Below are 20,869 nucleotides of genomic sequence, written 5' to 3'. Positions count from 1 at the left end.
CCGCTTATTCCCTTTGGGGTCACGGGGGGCGCTGGTTCCTATCTCAGCTACAATCGAGCGGAAGGCGGCGTACACTCTGGACAAGTCGCCACCTCATCGCAGGGCCAACACAGATAGACAGACAACATTCACACTCACATTCACACACTAGGGCCAACTTAGTGTTGCCAATCAACCTATCCCCAGGTGCATGTCTTTGGAAGTGGGAGGAAGCCGGAGTACCCGGAGGGAACCCACACATTCACGGGGAGAACATGCAAACTCCACACAGAAAGATCCCGAGCTTGGAGTTGAACCCCAGACTACTTAGGACTTTCGTATTGTGACCCCTTCACCACCGTGCTGCCCTGATCAGCATATATTTTTGCATATTAATGAAGATAGATAGACAAAATGGTTTGCAGGCCTTATTCTGCTCACTTAAGAGACGCAATCCACTTTGCACTTGTTTAGTAGATCAGCTTTGTGTGTGCTATTAAGTTTGCACGTGTTTTAGTAGACTTTAGTAAATCAGGCCATAAGTCTCTTGTTTTAATGTCAGCATTTAAGCTAGCGCCAGTCAGTCCGTAGGTTTATCAAAGTGCAGTTAAACGGTAAACATCGAGAGTTTTACCGCGGTTATAATTAATACTGTTTATCGTTACATCCCTATTGTGAATAAATGACCACTTTCTCACTCTCTCCTAGTTAGTAAAAGTTTAACACGTTTTTCTCTAATCATTGCTTGCTTCTCCGTTCGCTTTGCAGTTTCAGTAAATAAATAAATTCCAATACATTATTAGCATTTATGCTGCAAATTAAAACTTTCTACAAGGCACTCAACTCAAAATTCTTGGAAAGTTTAACGGCACAAATGATTATTCTCATTACAAGTTAGGCTCCCTTCTTTATAAAGAGCTACAGATGTCTTGTGAATGCTGATACAGTAGATGCTCTTGAAGCATGAAAACAGTGCCTGGCCGTCATGACTGGAAGCCAAGCGGTCGTCTTAAAATGTGTATGATTTTTTGGATACAAATGCAAATTGTGTTTAGAGGAAAAAATTACCCTCATCTTCGGAGCTGTCGTCGTTGTTGCTACCATCGCTCTCCTTTTCATCCGAGTCGCTAGCGTACTTTGGTGTCTTGCTGATCATACCGTGTCTGCGCTTGTTTGACGTCTCTGCAAGCACACAGGAGGTGAGGCCAATTTCAGCATTCTGGACTCGCAACTCTTCTGCGTTTTACCTTTAGATTTGTGACTAGAAGACCAGTTCCTAGACTTGTAGGTGGTCTTCAGTTCCTTTTTGAGGCTGTATATGTCGTCGGTGCTCAGTCGCCGAAGCGTCACAATAGGCTTGGCGCCTTTTTTTAAGTTCTCAACCAGCGACCTCCTCTCCAGCAAAACGCGGGGTTCTTTCCAGTTGTCAACAATGGCAACCTCGCTCGGCAGTTGGGCGCCTTTATCCGTGCCGTCCCGCTTCACTTTGGGGATCACAAAGTTCTTCAGGCTCCTGGAATTGCCGCTCAGCAGGTACGCGGGGAACTCGCTCAGTTTGTTCTCGAGGGGAGACTGTTTGCTTGCGGCCGGGACACTTTCACCCCCACTCTTCCCCTCTTTTTTATTTTGCGGGGATTGAGACGTGGACTTTTCTGTCCTTTCGCCGGAGTTCCTGCTACCGTCCTGCCTTGTTTTGTGGTCCTGCTTGGGAGTCCCATCCAGAGACGGCTCACGTCTGTTATCCTTTGATGGCTTGTGTTTCTTTGCCTTGTCTTCCCTCTCTTTATGTCTGTCATCTTTCTCCCTTTCCTTGACTTTATCCCGGTTCCTCTCCTTCTCACGAATTTTGTCTTTTTCCTTATCCCGCTCCTTTTCCTTCGATCGATCTTTATCCCTATCTAGAACTTTCTCCCGGACTCGGTTTTTCTCTTTGTCCTTTTCTTTGTCTTTCACTCTCTCTTGATCCTTCTCCCGGCCTCTATCTTTCTCCCTATCTCTCACCCTGTCTTTGTCTCTATTTCTGTCCTTTTCTTTATCGCCATCTTTTTCCCTAACTTTGTTTTTCTCCCTGTCTTTCATCTTATCTCTATCTTTTTCTCTTTCCCTATTCATGTCTCGGTCTGTGTCCCTATCTTTGATTCTATCTTTCTCTTTTTGCCGATCCACATCTGTGTCTTTATCCCTATCCTTCATTTTATCCCGATCCAAGTCTCTGCCTTTATCCCTATCCTTGAGCCTTTCCCTTTCTTTCGCTTTTTCCTTATCCCCATCCTTTTCTTTATCTTTGTCAATGTCGTTGTTATCTTTCGTTTTCTTCTTCTCACGACCTTTGTCGTCATTATGAGTGGAGTTACGCTCCGCCCTGCTTAAGGTTTTCAAAGTTTCCGGTTGACTGTTGAGATTCCTTTCCTCTTTGTGCCGAGAATCGAAGTCTCTGTTTGGCTTCACCCTTGGCAAAACCCCACGTTTCTTGCTGCTGTCGTTTTTGCCGTCTGTTCTGTGTTTGGATTCCTGCTTCTGCTTCAAACGGCTATCCAAATCGGATCTCTCGAAATCATCAGCCGGCTCCTTCTTCATGGGTGGGCGCTGCCCGTCCACTTTAACTACGCCCGCTCCCGCGTTGAGGCGCATGATGTGTTCGTCACACAGCTGCTTGGCGTCGAGGACCACCACTGGCTGTCTTATTCCTCGTCCGGCTTGCTGCAGATCGATACTGACCATCAACGCAGGACGAGTGGAACCATTACTGGCAGCGTTCATCTTCTTGGGTGTCAACTGGCTGCTGGCGCTGTTGCCTCCTTGTGCATCCTCCGCTCCTGGCTCCTGGGGGTAGGAGTCTTGCTTGCGTTTCTTCAGCGGCTTGTCTTTAAAATAGAAATACGGTGGTTAACACATTGAATTTATACAAAGGAGTGTTTCAATGATAAAGTTATTTGGTTATCCTTAAACATTGGTAAAACCAAGTTAACGATTTTTTGCCGTCGTAAGAAAAGTGTGGATGACTTTTACAGGAGTGTCAAATTCGTTTTCATTGAGGGCCACTTGTAACAGTGAATATATATGCATTTGATATATATATATATATATATATATATATATATATATATATATATATATATATATATATATATATATATATATATATATATATATATATATATATATATATACTTTTTTTTAGGTACAGTGTAAAAAAAATGTTGTACATTTTACAGTAAAAAAAAACTGGCAACTCAGTCACCAGAATGTTACTGGAAAATATAACTGTTTTTTTACGGTGAAAATTCTAGCAAATGAGCTGCCAGTTTTTTTACCGTAAAAAAATGTGCTACTGTTTTTCTTTTCTTTGGGGCGGTATAGCTCGGTTGATAGAGTGGCTCGGTTGGTAGAGTGGCCGTGCCAGCAACTTGAGGGTTGCAGGTTCGATTCCTGCTTCCGCCATCCTAGTCACTGCCGTTGTGTCCTTGGGCAAGACACTTTACCCACCTGCTCCCAGTGCCACCCACACTGGTTTGAATGTAACTTAGATATTGGGTTTCACTATGTAAAGCACTTTGAGTCACTAGAGAAAAAGCGCTGTATAAATATAATTATCTTCACTTCTTTTGACAGTAACAGTACACACAACAAAAACAACAACCCTAGAAGTGTTTTACCTTAGATTAGAGGTTTTGTGTGGACCCCAGTAAGACTAGCTGACTGCCATGGCAGCAGCTAATGGGGATCCTTTTCAAATAAACAATTAAAATAAACACATTTTTCAGTAAATGACTGTTAGCTCAGTTGATATAATTTAACCATTAAAAACACTGTAAACTTTTCTGTAAAATCTTTTGTCATTTTTACAGTGTACATTTTCATGGATATCTTGCTTAAAAATCCAAAACAAATATTTAAGTATCTATTTTCATTTTTGACAACAAAAACAATAGTTAGGAAAGTATGATAATATAATATTTGTTCCAGTATTTAATAATCATTTAAGTTCAAAAGGTATGCATTTTGAAGCAGTGCATATACATTTTTCTTTCAAAATGGAGAGAACGATTCAATTTATCAGTGAGAAAAGATAAGGTACTAAATATATTGCCACATATTATTTCCAGGCGTTCTCAGGCCACATAAAGTAATGCGGCGGGACAGACCTGGTCGCTGGGCGGTGAGTTTGACATTTGTGCCTTATAATATGTCGAAGGAGTTGAGATTCAGAGAACAAAATAGATTAAGGGCCTGATCTATTCATATCCAAATAACACACGCTAAACAGCATGTGCCAACTATAAAATTGTGTGTACTGTTAGTAAATGTTGAAAACAAGGGCAAAAGTGGCGCGGACCATCCTATTTGAATGAGAATTTTCCGGCATTATGTGCCCATGAAAACACTCATTTCCCTACACATGTTCAACCTGTGCGTAATGTTGTTGAAAAAGCCGCACACATCTATAATCTGTAACACGCTTCCTGCAATATAGAATTATAATTTAGACAACACAAACTATTTTTGAGCGCAAGGAGGCGATGGAGATTACAACACTACAGCGCATTCATACGTCTGGAATTACGCATATTGCATTGTTTATTTTTTAACATAGGATCTGTATTATAATAATAATGTTGATATTATAATAATACGGATCCTAAATGCCATAACAAATCAATTGAATTAGTTTTATTCAGTCCCTTATATTGCTGAATAATTGCTGAACAAATGTGTAATATTTCTTATTTATGACTGTCCAGCTGACATTGCAGCGGGATCCAGCTCCTTTCTCATAGCCATTTGTGTGTAACTGTGTCAGTTTGCACGTAACTTTAAAACGTGCTAAATAAAGAAGCAAAATAGCGTCCGCAGAACAGTTTCAGCATTGCTCAATCACAATGCGCGTGCTGAATAATTATACCTGCATCTCCTTCTCCCAGTATTGTGGGTATTCTGCTAATCATCATATATTCTACATGAAGACTCGCACTTTCTATTTTGCTCATTTAAGAGACCCACTCTTAAGAGATCAGCCCTGCGCGAACCATCACATTTGCATGTCTTTTAATACAGGCAAACCTTCAGCAGATCAGTCCCTAGGTTTTTAGGTGTTACGAATTTAGAATTGATGAAAATGTGTCATGGAAATCACATACAAATTATACAAAGGTTAAATTATCAATATATAATATCAATATATTTCACATAAGGTAAAATTATTTCTAATTAAAAAAAACAACATTGTATACTTTGTATAATTGACTGATTGTTCCATATCTGACATTTTGCACTGAATTGTGGAGTTACGGCTAGTGCCTTTTGCAGAGGAGAGCTGTAAGAGTCATTAGTCGAAATGCACACATGGAACCCACTAACCCGATATTTAAACCTTTTGAAATTTGATGAACTGACAGATCACAGTATTCTAAAAAATATATATGTAGCACATAAAAAAAATATACAGAAAAACATTCAAAACAGATTTGTAAAAATAGAAAATTATACTCTGAAAAGAACAGAGATTTTGAAAAAAAATCCTGCTTTAGAGCAGTGACAGTCAATCAAAGGTGTTAGTTTATGCAGCAAACTCGACAGTAGCCGTAAACAAACTTTAGAGTGGAACAAAACAATGTAAATCTCTTTCTGTATTTAAACAACTGTAAAAATCATGATGATGAAAATATGACTTTGAGTGAGGTAATGGCTATGTTTATTTCGTTGTATGTTCTGAAATAGAAACATAGCCTTTGTAGTCTTCGGAGTTGAACAGTGAATGTTGTATTTGAGTGATTAGAGGGCAGGTATAAATTCATACTTATTTCTGCTCATTTTCATTCATTTATTTTAACGTTGCGTCGATTGTTTTTTTTTTATGTTAAGTACATAAAATGAAAGAAAAAAGTACCTTTATCCTGGACTTCTTTCGACCATCTCTCACTGACGGACTCCCGCTCTGTCCTCTCGATCTCGGCGAGTGTGTCGATGTCAGCGTCATCCAGTACAATGGCGGCTGAGACGGCGGCACTCTCGTTGCTGTTTCCCTGCTGACAGTTCGGCGGCTCTTCGGCACCCAACTTGCACTCGGCGTCCTGCTGCTCAGCGCTCGGCAACTCGTTTTTACTGTTTGTCACATATGCTTTGCTGTCCTCCTCTGTCCCAGGGGAATGCTCGGCGTACTCTTCCTTTTCTGCAGTCTTCACCCGGGACAGCTTTAAGGTCAGCCTCGCCGAGTCTTTCGCTGGAGATCTAACAATGTCGTACAAGGCGTTTTTGTCCACGGGCTCGCTGATAACTTTGCTCCTTTGCTTCTGCTTCTTTTTGCGCTCAGCAGAGGAAAGGTGCCTGTTGGGGGAGGCGCCTGGAGGGACGTCGGCGGAAGGTGACTGCACGATGAGCAGTGGTCTTGACCCTACGGAGGAACCAAGAGAATGGAGACTCATTTGACATTCACTACAATTGTTCTATTATCATTTATAAGCCAAATAAAATATTGTGATATATAGTCATAGAAGAAGGCTGAAATATACATTGCAATATAGATTTCAGGCCTCATCACCTGATGAGGCACCATGAATGGAACTTATTGCATCATAGCGGTAGCCTAGCAACAAAAGAGGTATACAGTGATCCCTCTCTGCAACGCGGTTCACTTTACACGGATTCACTGTTACACTGATTTTTTTTGTGTCCCATTTTTTAGTGTCGCAAGGTTTTGTTTTTTTTACAGCGTATGAATACAAATTGTGTTCTGCGTCCTGATTCGCTAAAGGACTGTAGACCATTATCAATCAATCTTCTTCATGCCATATATCCTGTAGAGCAGTGGTCCCCAACCACCGGTCCGAGGACTGGTACCGGTTCGTGATGCATTTGTAACCAGGCCACACAGAAACAATAATTAATGTATAAACTACCGCATTTTTTCCAACTTCACTTTCGGTTGTCCCACTAAACACACCAATAAGCTTGTTAATAGATGTATAATACAACTTATTTGTTATAGTACATGGGACAGTGGACATATAAAATGTTAATGTGCCTGATTGTAGTCAAAGGCAAATTTTTCATGCTTATTTTTTGATAGTTTTCATCTGCCACACGTAGAAAACCGGTCCGTGAAAATAATGCATACATTAAACCGGTCCCTTGTGGAAAAAAGGTTGGGGAACCCTACAGTAGAGTACAGAATGCGTTCAGTTTTGGCCTAAAACAGGTTTTAATCTGTAGTTTCATTCTTTAATACAGGAGTGTACTGTACTTATTTTTTTAAATCCAAGAAGGTTTGAACTTTGATAGTGTTTAAACAAGAGAAATGTGAGAAAATGTTACTGCTTGTCTGAGAAAAGTTTATAAAGTGTGTGGTTAGGGTTTTATAGCCTAAAAAATATATAAGAAAGAAAAAAACATGTACAGTACAGTAAACGAAAAAAACATCATAAATAAGAAAAACAACCTGTAAGCAAAAAAAAAATACACAGTAAAAAAAAAAAAAACATCCTGTAAATTAAAAAAACATTTAGTGTAAACGAAAAAAATATAGAATGAAAGAAAAAACATAAAAACAAAACAAACAAAAAAATTGACTACACGAAAAGCGGTTATTTTTTGGAACGTAACACCAGCGTTAAACGAGGAAACACTGTACACCTCTCTGTCCAGGCTGCTCAGTTTCATATGGCTAAGTCAACAATAGGTTTGCAGTAATTGAAATTGAGGAAAGAAATGTATGACGCAGAGTTAGCTGCGATTTATTTGAATGTGAAGGCAACAAAGTTATGTTTGTAATCAGGCAATTCTATTTGACTTATTTTTACACAAATGCAGTTGACTCATGTCCACTTGCCAATAGTGGTCCTGCGTTTATCGCTGTTAATTGGTAAATAAATGAATTTCTCGCTTTGTCTTATAAATCAAATATTTTAATAGCTCGAGCATATAAAAACTGTTTACAACCTTCTGTATCTTTTTAACATAAGAGCCCTCTAGACATAAAATAACACCCTTCAGTCACTTTTACTCTTTTAATCCAATATAGTCACGCTGTCTTAAGCTGAGCCAATCAGTAGCCACAATACTGAACAGTGCACTCGGATTGGTTTGGTCTCCTCAAGTGGCGAATATTGGCAATTTTTTTTGTTTTATTTAGTCATTTTTATGCTTGAAATTGCTTAATTTAGGACAAAAAAAAATGTAAAATGTGCTTGAAAAATATTGGAACCTCAATATTTAAAACGCAATGTGGTGAAAGACGACTATACACATACTGTAAACACCACATATGTCAATTAATAAAGTTACAATGGCTTAGGACTGGGCGATATGACTAAAAAATGTATCACGATATAAGTGTTTCATATCAGTCGATATCGATAATTATTGATTAAAAAAATATATATATATTCTAAATAAAGACCAGGAGAAAAAAGGCTGAATTTAAATACTTTTATTTTAAATATAACCTTTAACCTTTAGAACGAGGTCAGCATTAAGAAAAACAGTCAAATAAATGAAAATACTGGTTGATGTGCAAATATTGACATTAAATAAATGCTTACCCAGACTTCTCAACTATGCTGAGCGGTAGCATGTCCTTCGCTAATCGATACACTACTCCATCCGTTATTTCTTTATAACGTTTTGAATTTTTGTCTGCCTCTTGATGATGGTCTGTTGTTGCCGCTTCGGTGCTGTTCCACTTGCACCGGCTGATGTTGTGGCTGTTTGCTGCTGTACTCCAGCGAGTGAGAGCGGCTCAGGTAGTAAAATAAGTTTGTCGTGTTCCAAGACTTGGTCGGGACGACGACCTTGCAAAGTTTGCAGACAGTATTACTCTGATTCGTATCGGACTTAAAAAATCCAAAATACTGCCAAACTGGTGACGTGACGTTTCCTTTTTTATTTACAATTTCCTCTCGTGCTGCTGCACTCATATTCCCGTTTTGTTGATTAACGTGGACCCCGACTTAAACAAGTTGAGAAACTTATTGGGGTGTTACCATTTAGTGTACTGAACTGTGCAATCTACTAATAAAAGTATCGATCAATCGTTGCTTTTTTTTTTTTTTTTCTGTTAGCATTTTCCAGAATGCCTTGCGGTTCAGGCTCGGCCGTGATAGGTCGAGAGGCTAAAGCCCTTCCTTTGCCTACATCCCCCAGAATGCCATGCGGTTCCGGCTCTGCGTTTCTCACAATTTTTTTCTAACAGAACTCAGTGAAATTATCGAACGTTCTATCGACCCTATTTTCTATTGATATCGATCACATGTCTATCGCGATATAAATTGTTATTGTTTTATCGCCCAGCCCTACAATGGCTAGTGCAATTTGACACTGGAACTGATTCCTTCCATTTTTATCATTTCCTATTGGGGGAATATTGTTATTTCGGTTCTACTGTATAGACTGGAAGGAACTGGGAGACAAGCCAGGATAGAGTGAAAGATCAAAGCAGCATTGTGCAGAGACATACTGGATGAAAACCTGCGCCAGAGCGTGCTTGAATTCCGACTGGGGTGTATGTACCAAGCTTGTGGTATCGTACTCAAAAAGACTTCAGGCTTTAATTGCTGCCTAAGGTGCATCAAAAAAGTATTGAGCAAAGGCTGTGAATATTTGTATTATTTCTTAGCTTCTTATTTTTAATAAATGTGAAAAAATCTCTATAAAAAATGTGTTCACATCATCATTATGGGGTACTGTGTGTGGAATTTTGAGGACAATAATGGTTTTATTCCATTTTGGAATAAGGTTGTATCATAACAAAATGTGTAAAAAGTGAAGCCCTGTGAATAATCCTGATGCACTGTATATCTCTTATTTAGTGTGTACTTGTTTCTGCAGACATACATTTGGCAGGTTCTTCGCCGTCGTCAGGGGAACACTCGGACTGTGGCGACTTGACTGGGAACAACGCAGCCATCATGGAGTGCTCATTGTCCTGTCAACCGCAAAAAGACATAAATTGGACATTTTTCACGTGTTTTTCAGTCTCAATGTCAGCTGGAGTCCAAACGTTGAGTTTTTACCTCATTTCCAAGTCTGTGCGCTATATTCACATAGTCGTCATCCGAGCCGGGCTTGACATGGTGATTGGACGGGTTACTTGATAGCGGTGCAGATACCTTACTGTGGAGATTTCGAATACTGCCAGCAACTGGAACACAAATTGCATTATCAGTTATGAGGATTGCTATGTTTTCTTACTATTTTGACAAAGCCTTTGTGTTGTGACCATACTTCTCAAATTCAATCCAAAGCTTAAAAACAGCAAACAAGTTGAGGTTGGATAGGAAGCGCCATGGGACCCACCTTGCTGTGTCTGCTGGTGCTGCGAGTAACTAGGTGGACTGTACTGCATGTAGTCAGCAGGACTCTGAGGAGTGTAAGGACTCGGTATGGGGCTGTTGGAATGCGGCTGCTGCGAGATGAACCGAGCTCCGGACCCGGACTGTTGCGAAGTGAAGCACCTGTGAAGGAGTAGGATGTCATTTTGCTTTGAAAAAAAATGTAATGAAATAAAAACAGATGCGGATGTGACGCATTTTTTTTTACTATCCTACCCAGAGGATCTTTGAGCAGCGACTGGAGTCTGCTGGTAGTTTGGCGTTGGACTCCGGTGCACTTGGTTCGGTGAAATCTTATACTGCGGCACGGCTGGTTGTGTCACACCTGGAGAAGAAATAATGATGGATAAAGTCACCATCGCTTTTGTGCTCAAAAAAACATCATCAAAGAAGAAAACTAGGCTCGAGGTAAATGGGTTATACCATGGGTGTCAAACTCTGGCCCGCGGGCCAAATTTGGCCCGCCGTGTAATTTCATTTGGCCCTTGAGGCAATATCAAATTAACATTAGAGCTGGCCCGCCGCTGTAACACCGCATTCACCAGTAATACTCATACTCGTCAACCCTCCCGATTTTCCCGGGAGACTCCCGAAGTCCAGTGTCCCTCCTGAATTTCTCTCGATTTCCACCTGGACAATAATATCGGGGGTGGGCCATAAAAGCACTGCCTTTGGCGTTCTCTACATGTCGCCACGTCCGCTTTTCCTCCATACAAACAGTGTGCCGGCCCACTCACATAATATATGCGGCTGATACACACAAACAAGTGTATGCAAGGCATACTTGGTCAACAGCCATACAGGTCACACTGAGGGTGACTGTATAAACACTGCTACAAATATACGCCACACAGGGAACCCACAGCAAACAAGAATGACAAACACATTTTGGGAGAACATCCGCACCGTAACACAACATAAACACAACCGAACAAATACCCAGAACCCCTTGAATCACCAACTCTTCCGGGACGCTACAATATACACCCCCGCTACCACCAAACCCCGCCCCAACTCAAACCCGCCGCTGAAAAGAGGCATTCAATTTGTATTTTTATTTTATTTGATATGCCATTGATATTTTTATTATTATTATTATTTTAAACTTGATTTTGCATGTCACTATAAAGTTATATAAGCCTTGCTTGGTCAAAATTCAATGCAAAACTTGTTTGGGTCCCTATTAAAGGATTCATTTGTTTAACCTCGGCCCGCGGCTTCGTTCAGTTTTAAATTTTGGCCCACTCTGTATTTGAGTTTGACACCCCTGGGTTATACTATACTATTTCACCATTCACCCATTGATGACAGGAGCTGCCATGCAAAACCTTAACTCCGACCCTCAGGAGCAAGAGTGAAGTGTCTTCCTCAAGGACACAACGGACGTGGCTAGGATGGCAGAAGCTAGGGATCGAACCAGGAACCCTCTGGTTGCTGACACAGCTGATCTACCCACCAATCCACCTCCCCAACTGAGGTCTTTAACATCTGCAGAGGTACTGCATAGGGGCCGTAAAATTTTTGGTAGTTTTTTTTTTAAATATGTACGTTTTTATATTAATCCCTGCATTTTTTTCACAAGCGTAAATGTCTTTAAACACACATTAAAACATTGAGGCAACTCACTGTACTGTAGTTGAATGTGAATAAAAATAACATACCATGACTCAGTAATTTTATTGTATCCACGTTAGCATTTAAGATTTGCGCTCTAGTGGCCAGCTAGCGATTGGCACGCTAATTGTCAGTTAGCGATTGGCGTGCAAGCTGTCAGCACATGGTAAGGGTGCTTGTTGTCAGCTAGCGATTAACGCGCCAGTTGTCAGCTAGAGATTAACATGCTAATTGTCAGCTAGTAATTAACGCACCAGTTGTCAGCTCGCGATCAGCTCACCATTGGTCAGCTAGTGATTAGCGCACTAGTTACCAGCTAGTGATTAGCGCACTAGTTACCAGCTAGTGATTAGCGCACTAGTTACCAGGTAGCTATTAGCGGCACAATACTGTTATTTAAATATTGTTCATATTGCACAATAACAAAGTACTTTTAGGAGCAGTTTATTGTCACAGGGACGGCGTGGCGCAGTGGGAGAGTGGCCGTGCGCAACCCGAGCATCCCTAGTTCAATCCCCACCTAGTGCCAACCTCATCACGTCCGTTGTGTCCTGAGCAAGACACTTCACCCTTGCTCCTGATGGGTGCTGGTTGGCGCCTTGCATGGCAGCTCCCTCCACCAGTGTGTGAATGTGTGTGTGAATGGGTAAATGTGGAAGTAGTGTCAAAGCGCTTTGAGTACCTTGAAGGTAGAAAAGCGCTATACAAGTACAACCCATTTATCATTTATTATTATTTAAATACAATCATAATTTTATCCAAGATTTATACAGCATGTGTACGTGGACCCCGACTTAAACAAGCTGAAAAACGTATACAGGTGTTACCATTTAGTGGTCAATTGTACGGAATATGTACTGTACTGTGCAATCTACTAGAAAAAGTTTCAATCAATCAAAAGCACCTTGCAAAAGTATTCACCCCACTTGAACTTTTCTGTGTTTTGTCACATTACAACCACAATCATAAATAGGTTTTATTGGAATTTTATTAGAAAGACCAAACATTTCAGTTGTGAATTTGAAAGAAATTGATATGTGACTCAAAATATTTTTTACTAATAAAAAACTGAAAAGTGCGGTGTGCTTAAGTATTTTCTCTGAGTGCCAACCAATTCCAGAACTTCCCTGATGATTGCTGCTATCTAAACTCTGTCCACCTGTGTGTAATCTCACATCAGTGCAAATACAGCAGCTCTGTGACAGCCTCAGAAGTTGGTTGGGAGAAAAATGGGGAGCAAGCAGCATCATGAAGTCCAAGTAAAAAAGCAGACAGGTCAGGGATAAAATTGTGGAGATGTTTAAAACAGGCGCAGGCTATAAAAATATTTCCCAAGCTTTAAACATCTTCCGGAAAACTGTTCAATTCCTCGTCCGGAAATGGAAAGAGTGTGGAGCAACTGTCAACCTACCAAGAGAAGGCCATCCACCTAATCTTACAGGCCGTACAAGGAAAGCACTGATCAGAGATGCAGCCCAGAGGCCCATGATGACTCTGGACTAACTGCAGAGATCCAGAGCTCAGGTGGGGGAATCTGTCCGCAGGACAACTATTAGTTGTGCACTGCACAGATGTGGTCTTTATGGAAGAGTGGCAAGAAGAAAGCCACTGTTTCGAGAAACCAGAAAAAGTTTGCTAGAAGCCATGTTAAGGACACAGCAAACATGAAGAAGAATGTGCTTTGGTCAGACGAGACCAAGATGTAACTTTTTAGCCAAAATGCAAACCCCTATGTGAGAACTAGCAGTGTGTGTAGTGAATTAGTGAAGTCAATTATATTTTTATAGCGCTTTTCTCTGGCGACTCAAAGCGCTTTACTTAGTGAAATTCATAATCTAAGTTACATTTGAACAGGAGTGGGTGGCACTGGGAGCAGGTGGGTAAAGTATCTTGCCCAAGGACAGAGCAGCAGTGACTAGGATGGCGGAAGCAAGGATTGAACCTAGAACCCTCAAGTTGCTGGCACGACCGCTCTACCAACCGAGCCACAACGCCTACAGTCCACATCACTCTGACCACACCATAACCACTGTCAAATATGGTAGTACTAGCAGCAACTTGGTAAAAATAAATGGTAAATGGTTGTATTTGTATAGCGCATTTCTACCCCTTTTTAAGGAGCCCAAAAGTGCTTTGACACGATTTCCACATTCACACACTGATGGCGGGAGCTGCCATGCAAGGCGCTAACCAGGGCCCATCAGGAGCAAGTGTGAAGTGTCTTGCCCAAGGACACAACGGACGTGACTAGGATGTTAGAAGGTGGGGATTGAACCAGTAACCCTAAGATTGCTGGCACGGCCGCTCTCCCAACTTCGCCATGCCGTCCCACTTGCTTCCCTTCAGCAGGGACAGAGAAGAAGGTCAGGGCTGATGGGAAGATGGATGGAGACAAATCCAGGACAGTCTTGGGAGAAACCCTGTTGGAGTCTGCTAAAGACTTGAGACTTGGGTGGAGGTTCACCTTCCGGCAGGACAACGACTCTAAATTTAAAGCCAGGGCTACAATTGAATGTCTTAAAATAAAACATAGTCGTGTTAGAATGTTCCAGTCAAAAGTCCAGTCCTAAACCCAATTAAGGATCTGAAAACTGCTGCTCTCCATTGAATCTGACTGAGTTTGAGCTGTTTGGCGAAGAAGAATGGCCAAACATTTCAGTCACTTGATGTGCAAAGCTGGTACCTTAAAAGACGTGCAGCTGTAATTGCACCAAACGGTGGTTCCCACAAAGTATTGACTCAAGGTGGCTGAATACTTTTGGACAATGCCCTTTTCACTTATTTTATTTGTAAAAAAAAAAGTGTATCATGTTCTTTCAATTTCACATTTATATGTACCATTATGATAGTCTTTCATATAGAATTCCAATAAAATATATTTATCTTTGTGGTTGTAATGTGACAAAATATGGTGAAGTTCAATGGGGTGGAATACATTTGCAAGGTCCAGTAAGTAGGGGGTCCCTGCTCCTTCTATCCATCATTTTGGGGGGTCCTTGGCCTGGAAAATGTTGAAAACCCCTGATGAAGGCAACATGCATTAGGCTTCAGCTACAACTGATCAGAATTTAAATCAGTTATGCTGAAAAACTTCAGATTTTAACTCGAGAGCCAAATCTGAATATTCATTTTATAAGTTAGACCCCAGACCTAAATCCCATTAGGAGACCCAATTGCACAAATGATGCCTTCTCAAGCTGACAAATTTGGAGCATTTTTGAAAGGAAGAGTGGTTAAATATTGCCAAGTCTGAAGAATGCACACACTCTAAAATTTGAAGTACAATAATGATAAATGCTTCATTATAAACCAAATATGTCCTATATCAAGTTTTAGTTAGTATCCAATTAAAGTGTTTCTACAGAAACGTAGAAATTAAGAACCGAAATTGCAGACATACTGTATGTGACTTTTGTTTGCATACAGTAGTTTGCATACAGTAGTTTGCTACAATTGACGGCCAAAGCAAGCATCGAAGTACAATCGTCTCAATTTGGTGTGCAGAATTTCAGCTTCCCTCCCCACAGAATGTGCGACTGCGGAGCTGCATTGTCATACTTTTGTCTCGGAAGATCTTGGGGTTTCTGGAGAGCAACGCTTGCAGGAGCACTGGCATGTCACCCTCGGGCTCATCATTCCCCAAGTTGTCCTTCAACTCTCTGAGAAAGCACACAAATGACGGAAAGCAAAGTCAGAATGCACACCAGAGACAACGTTCTTGAGCACCGTGCTTTTCTATTTTCAGCATTTCCATCTGCAAGAGCAACAAAATCTGGTGTGATGGCTAAAAGATGTCCTCCCCACCTGTAAATTACACTGTACAAACTAATAATATACTTCCTATCATGCAAAATAAACTTTATTTATGTTCTAACACTATAATGTGTATATGAGCACCAAACCTGAAACTAATTTGTCATTACCCTTCTTTTAAGTACTAGGTTTTCATGACGTCATGAAGGGAAAAAACTCCTTCCTCATAGATAGGATAGTACTTCTGACCAGCTAGATACCGTATTTTTCGGAGTATAAGTCGCTCTGGAGTACAAGTCGCACCTGCCAAAAATGCATAATAAAGAAGGAAAAAAACATATATAAGTCGCACTGGAGTATAAGTCGCATTTTTTGGGGAAATTTATTTGATAAAACCCAACACCGAGAATATAAATTTGAACGGCAATTTAAAATAAAGAACAGTGAACAACAGGCTGAATAAGTGTTTGTTATATGAGGCATAAATAACCAACGGAGAAGGTGCCTGGTATGTTAACGTAACATATTATGGTAAGAGTCATTCAAATAACTATAACATATAGAACATGCTATATGTTTACCAAACAATCTGTCACTCCTAATCGATAAATCCCATGAAATCTTATACGTCTAGTTTCTTACGTGAATAAGCTAAATAATATTATTTGATATTTTACGGTAATGTGTTAATAATTTCACACATAAATCGTTCCTGAGTATAAGTCGCACCCCTGGCCAAACTATGAAAAAAACTGTGACTTATAGTCCGAAAAATACGGTACATCTGACACCCACCGACCACTGTTGTGGAAAAAGCCGGCTTTGCCACACATCTTAAAATCTCCCAACTATCCATCATGCCAGGGGGGACGAGTGTTACCTCGAGGAACATGTTTTTTTGCCACACCAGAATATGATGAATATGGACCAATCAAACAAAACCAGGCGGTCACGTGACCGTCACACGTCCAATCCGACCTAAAAAAGTTGAAAAACTTATTGGGGTGTTACCATTTAGTGGTCAATTGTACGGAATATGTACTGTACTGTGCAACTTTACTAAGAAAAGTTTAAATCAATCAATCAAAAGTGTAAAGGAAAAAAAGACACTTTTTATTTCAACCGTACTTCCTGTCAAAAGACTGATCGCACAGTTCCTGTCTTCACAATAAAAGTGCCGCTCCATCGCGCCTGCGCTAACAAAATAAGAGTCTCCGAAAGCCAGAGCATACAAGCTAGCAAACTACAGCGTTGTCCACCAATGTATTTATTGTAAAGTGTATAAAAACGAATATGGATGCTTGACAAAAAAGATGCCAAAAACCAACGACTTTCATGTGGTATTAGACAGAAAGGAGGAACTTTTTTTCTCCTCCATTGGAACATGTGGACATTATCAGCACTGTCTGATTCCAATCAATGCAAGTCATCAGAATCAGGTAATACACCAACTTATATTCTTGTCTTCATGAAAGATAGGAATCTATATGTTAAACATGCATGTATATTCATTAAAACACCTTTAACATGTCAACAACGGCAAAATAAATAACTATAAATTATATACTGTATATATAAATGTATGTATGTGTATGTATATATATATATATATATATACATATATATATATATATATATATACATATATATATATATATATATATATGAGGTAGATCACCTCGACTTGGTCATTTATTAAGTAATTGATTAACGTTGAAAAACTTTTTGGGGTGTTACCATTTAGTGGTCAATTGTACGGAATATGTACTGTACTGTGCAACTTTACTAAGAAAAGTTTAAATCAATCAATCAAAAGTGTAAAGGAAAAAAAGACACTTTTTATTTCAACCGTACTTCCTGTCAAAAGCCTAAAGACTGATCGCACAGTTCCTGTCTTCACAATAAAAGTGCCGCTCCATTGCGCCTGCGCTAACAAAATAAGAGTCTCCGAAAGCCAGAGCATACAAGCTAGCAAACTACAGCGTTGTCCACCAATGTATTTATTGTAAAGTGTATAAAAACGAATATGGATGCTTGACAAAAAAGATGCCAAAAACCAACGACTTTCATGTGGTATTAGACAGAAAGGAGGAACTTTTTTTCTCCTCCATTGGAAAATGTGGACATTATCAGCACTGTCTGATTCCAATCAATGCAAGTCATCAGAATCAGGTAATACACCAACTTATATTCTTGTCTTCATGAAAGATAGGAATCTATATGTTAAACATGCATGTATATTCATTAAAACACCTTTAACATGTCAACAACGGCAAAATAAATAACTATAAATTATATACTGTATATATAAATGTATGTATGTATATATATATATATATATATATATATATATATATATATATATATATGAGGTAGATCACCTCGACTTGGTCATTTATTAAGTAATTGATTAACGTTGAAAAACTTTTTGGGGTGTTACCATTTAGTGGTCAATTGTACGGAATATGTACTGTGCTGTGCAATCTACTAATACATGTTTCAATCAATCAATCAATTGATGAATGCCTACTGAGCCTATGGTGCTGTTAAGTTATTGTGGCTCCATTTGCCTTAATTTTTTTAATTTTCATGTATTATTATTTAATATATATTATTGTTTTAGTTGCTTAAGAGATATTCCTGGCTATGAATTTGCTCATTGCAATTTTGATGTTTTTGTGCATTATTTGTTGCCGTAATCATTAAAGAAACAGGTTACTCATCAGTTACTCAGTACTTGCGTAGTTTTTTCACAACATACTTTTTACTTTTACTCAAGTAAATATTTGGGTGACTACTCCCTACTTTTACTTGAGTAATAAATCTCTAAAGTAACAGTACTCTTACTTGAATACAATTTCTGGCTACTCTACCCACCTCTGATCATTGCCCATCCCTACTATGCTTGTATTGCTAACATTTGTGTCCTTATTGTTACGTTGTTGTATGTGATATATGGCATCCATCACACTGGACAAGCTCAGTTACATTGTATGTATGGATAAAGCGCACAACAGCGCTTCTTAGAGAGGAGACACTGTCTGAGACAGGCTTGTACAAACACAGCTCATTAGCATTAAAGCTACAGAGACAAAACGGCTTACTAAAAGCCCTTAGAAAAGGTCTAAATTCCAGCATCAAGGCAACACACTTCCAATACAGTGTTGAAAATACTACAAAAACGCGTAGTGGGATAAAAAACTCACATGTGTTCCGTGGACACCTGGTTGAGGCCGCGCGCCAGCTGAGTCACCAGACTGTCGTCCCGGCATACCAGCAAGCTGCTGACCTCTTCGGAGATCCTTCCATTGTACAGAAGGCTCTTGGCGGTGGTGGCAGGTAAAGGGGAGGGCAGCGGGAGTTGGTTCAACACTGCAACAAATGGAAATAAAATAGCACTGAAAAGGGAATGTACTGGTACCTCAACTTTGGAGTATTTTGAAATGAGAGCTATCTCTTGGCTAATTGTTATGCTTTAGGTTGCAAACTAAAAATTTTGTTACAAGCATCCCCGCCATTAGTTGGCATGGCGAATGCCACAGTGATAAGATCCACCCATAACTTTAGCTTATAGCTGCTAGTCTGCACCATACTGAAGCAGAATGAGTCCAACATCAGTCAAAGATGTGAATATATCTAAGAGGCAGACATTTATGAAAACATGGAGAAGCTGCTGATGGTGTGTTTGACAGAGAAGCAGCTGGAAGGAGACACCGTAGAAGTGGGCGCTCCCTAACCCGGAAAGTACGGTGCTAAGCAATTTTGACACTTTTTCAATGAATTGTGTGGTTATTTGGAAATACCAAGAGGACACCGGGATACTGTTGCACTTACGGTCGGTGAGGCTAGCGATTCCGGCGAGAGTCATGATGGGAACATGAGGCATATCACTATTCATGCTGAAGATGAGGTCAAAGGGTCGACTGGATGCACAGGCTGCTCGATATCACCATGGTCTTCTCCCAATCCTTTTTTCGTAAATTATCCAAAATGTCAACTTGGAGTTATTGAGTGTTTAGCTGATTGGAGAGCCCGCTAATGGGTCCACGACGGTGACTTCTGCTTTGTTTGATCAGCCGTTTTACTGCCGCGTGACAGAGGCAGTTTGGAAACATTTACGTTATGTAAATAAACATTTACAACATTTTTTGTAGCCGTATATATTTGCGACTTTTGGTCAGATGCGGCTAATTTTTGTAAAAATATTCATTTGTTATCAAATTTGGTGGGTGCGTTTTACATACCGGTGAGCTCCCTAACCCGGAAAGTACGGTGCTAACCAATTTGGACACTTTTTGAATGCATTTTGTGAATTATTTGGAAATACCTAGACGACGCCGAGATGCTGTTGCACTTACGTTCGATGAGGCTCGCGATTACAACGAGAGTCGTGATGGGAACATGAGGCATATTTTAATGCATATTTGTACGTGCTATCAAAATGTAATTGAGTATCCTTAGCATTAGCGAATATACTAACACGTTTACAATTGTCCGTTTTAGCAATATTAACTTTTTGCATTGTTTCAGGTTCGTAGATTCACTAAAACGTCACCTTGGAGTTATTGAGTCTGTTTAGCTGATTGGAGAGCCCGCTAATGGGTCCACGATGGTGACTTCTGTTTTGTATGATCAGCCGTTTTACTGCCGCGTGACAGAGGCAGTTTGGAAACATTTACATAATGTAAATAAACATTTACAAAATCATTCGTAGCCGTATATATTTGCGACTTTTGGTCAGGTGCGGCTAATTTTTGTAAAAATATTCATTTGTTATCAAATTTGGTGGGTGCGTTTTACATACCGGTGAGCTCCCTAACCTGGAAAGTACGGTGCTAACCAATTTGGACACTTTTTCAATGCATTTTGTGAATTATTTGGAAATACCAAGACGACGCCGAGATGCTGTTGCACTTACGGTCGATGAGGCTCGCGATTACAGCGAGAGTCGTGATGGGAACATGAGGCATATTTCAATGCATATTTGTACGTGCTATCAAAATGTAATTAAGTGAGTATCCTTAGCATTAGCGAATATGCTAACACGTTTACAATTGTCCGTTTTAGCAATATTAACTTTTTGCATTGTTTCAGTTTCGTAGATTCACTAAAACGTCACCTTGGAGTTATTGAGTCTGTTTAGCTGATTGGAGAGCCCGTTAATGGGTCCACGATGGTGACTTCTGTTTTGTTTGATC

General features: G+C 40.0%; 1 protein-coding gene across 6 annotated transcripts in view; it reads right to left on the bottom strand.

The window, feature by feature from the left end:
- Window positions 1–20,869, bottom strand: part of LOC133535769 (nipped-B-like protein B) — a 58,605-nt gene that overhangs the window by 28,929 nt on the left and 8,807 nt on the right. For 5 of the 6 annotated variants that reach the window (XM_061875684.1, XM_061875689.1, XM_061875690.1 and 2 more), the window contains 9 exons: window positions 18,878–19,043; window positions 15,477–15,577; window positions 10,521–10,629; window positions 10,270–10,427; window positions 9,987–10,114; window positions 9,808–9,898; window positions 5,867–6,370; window positions 1,227–2,843; window positions 1,048–1,161 (listed from right to left, as the gene is read on the bottom strand). In XM_061875684.1, coding sequence (XP_061731668.1) covers window positions 1,048–1,161; window positions 1,227–2,843; window positions 5,867–6,370; window positions 9,808–9,898; window positions 9,987–10,114; window positions 10,270–10,427; window positions 10,521–10,629; window positions 15,477–15,577; window positions 18,878–19,043 — 2,988 coding nt within the window. Of the gene's footprint in view, window positions 1–1,047; window positions 1,162–1,226; window positions 2,844–5,866; window positions 6,371–9,807; window positions 9,899–9,986; window positions 10,115–10,269; window positions 10,428–10,520; window positions 10,630–15,476; window positions 15,578–18,877; window positions 19,044–19,505; window positions 19,659–20,869 lie in introns of those variants that run through there. The other variant, XM_061875686.1, reaches the window with a different exon arrangement.

The sequence above is a fragment of the Nerophis ophidion genome, linkage group LG17, assembly GCF_033978795.1.
Source record: "Nerophis ophidion isolate RoL-2023_Sa linkage group LG17, RoL_Noph_v1.0, whole genome shotgun sequence".
Classification (NCBI taxonomy): domain Eukaryota; kingdom Metazoa; phylum Chordata; class Actinopteri; order Syngnathiformes; family Syngnathidae; genus Nerophis; species Nerophis ophidion.
Note: the sequence above shows the minus strand (reverse complement) of the source record. Positions and strands in the feature narration are given on the sequence as shown.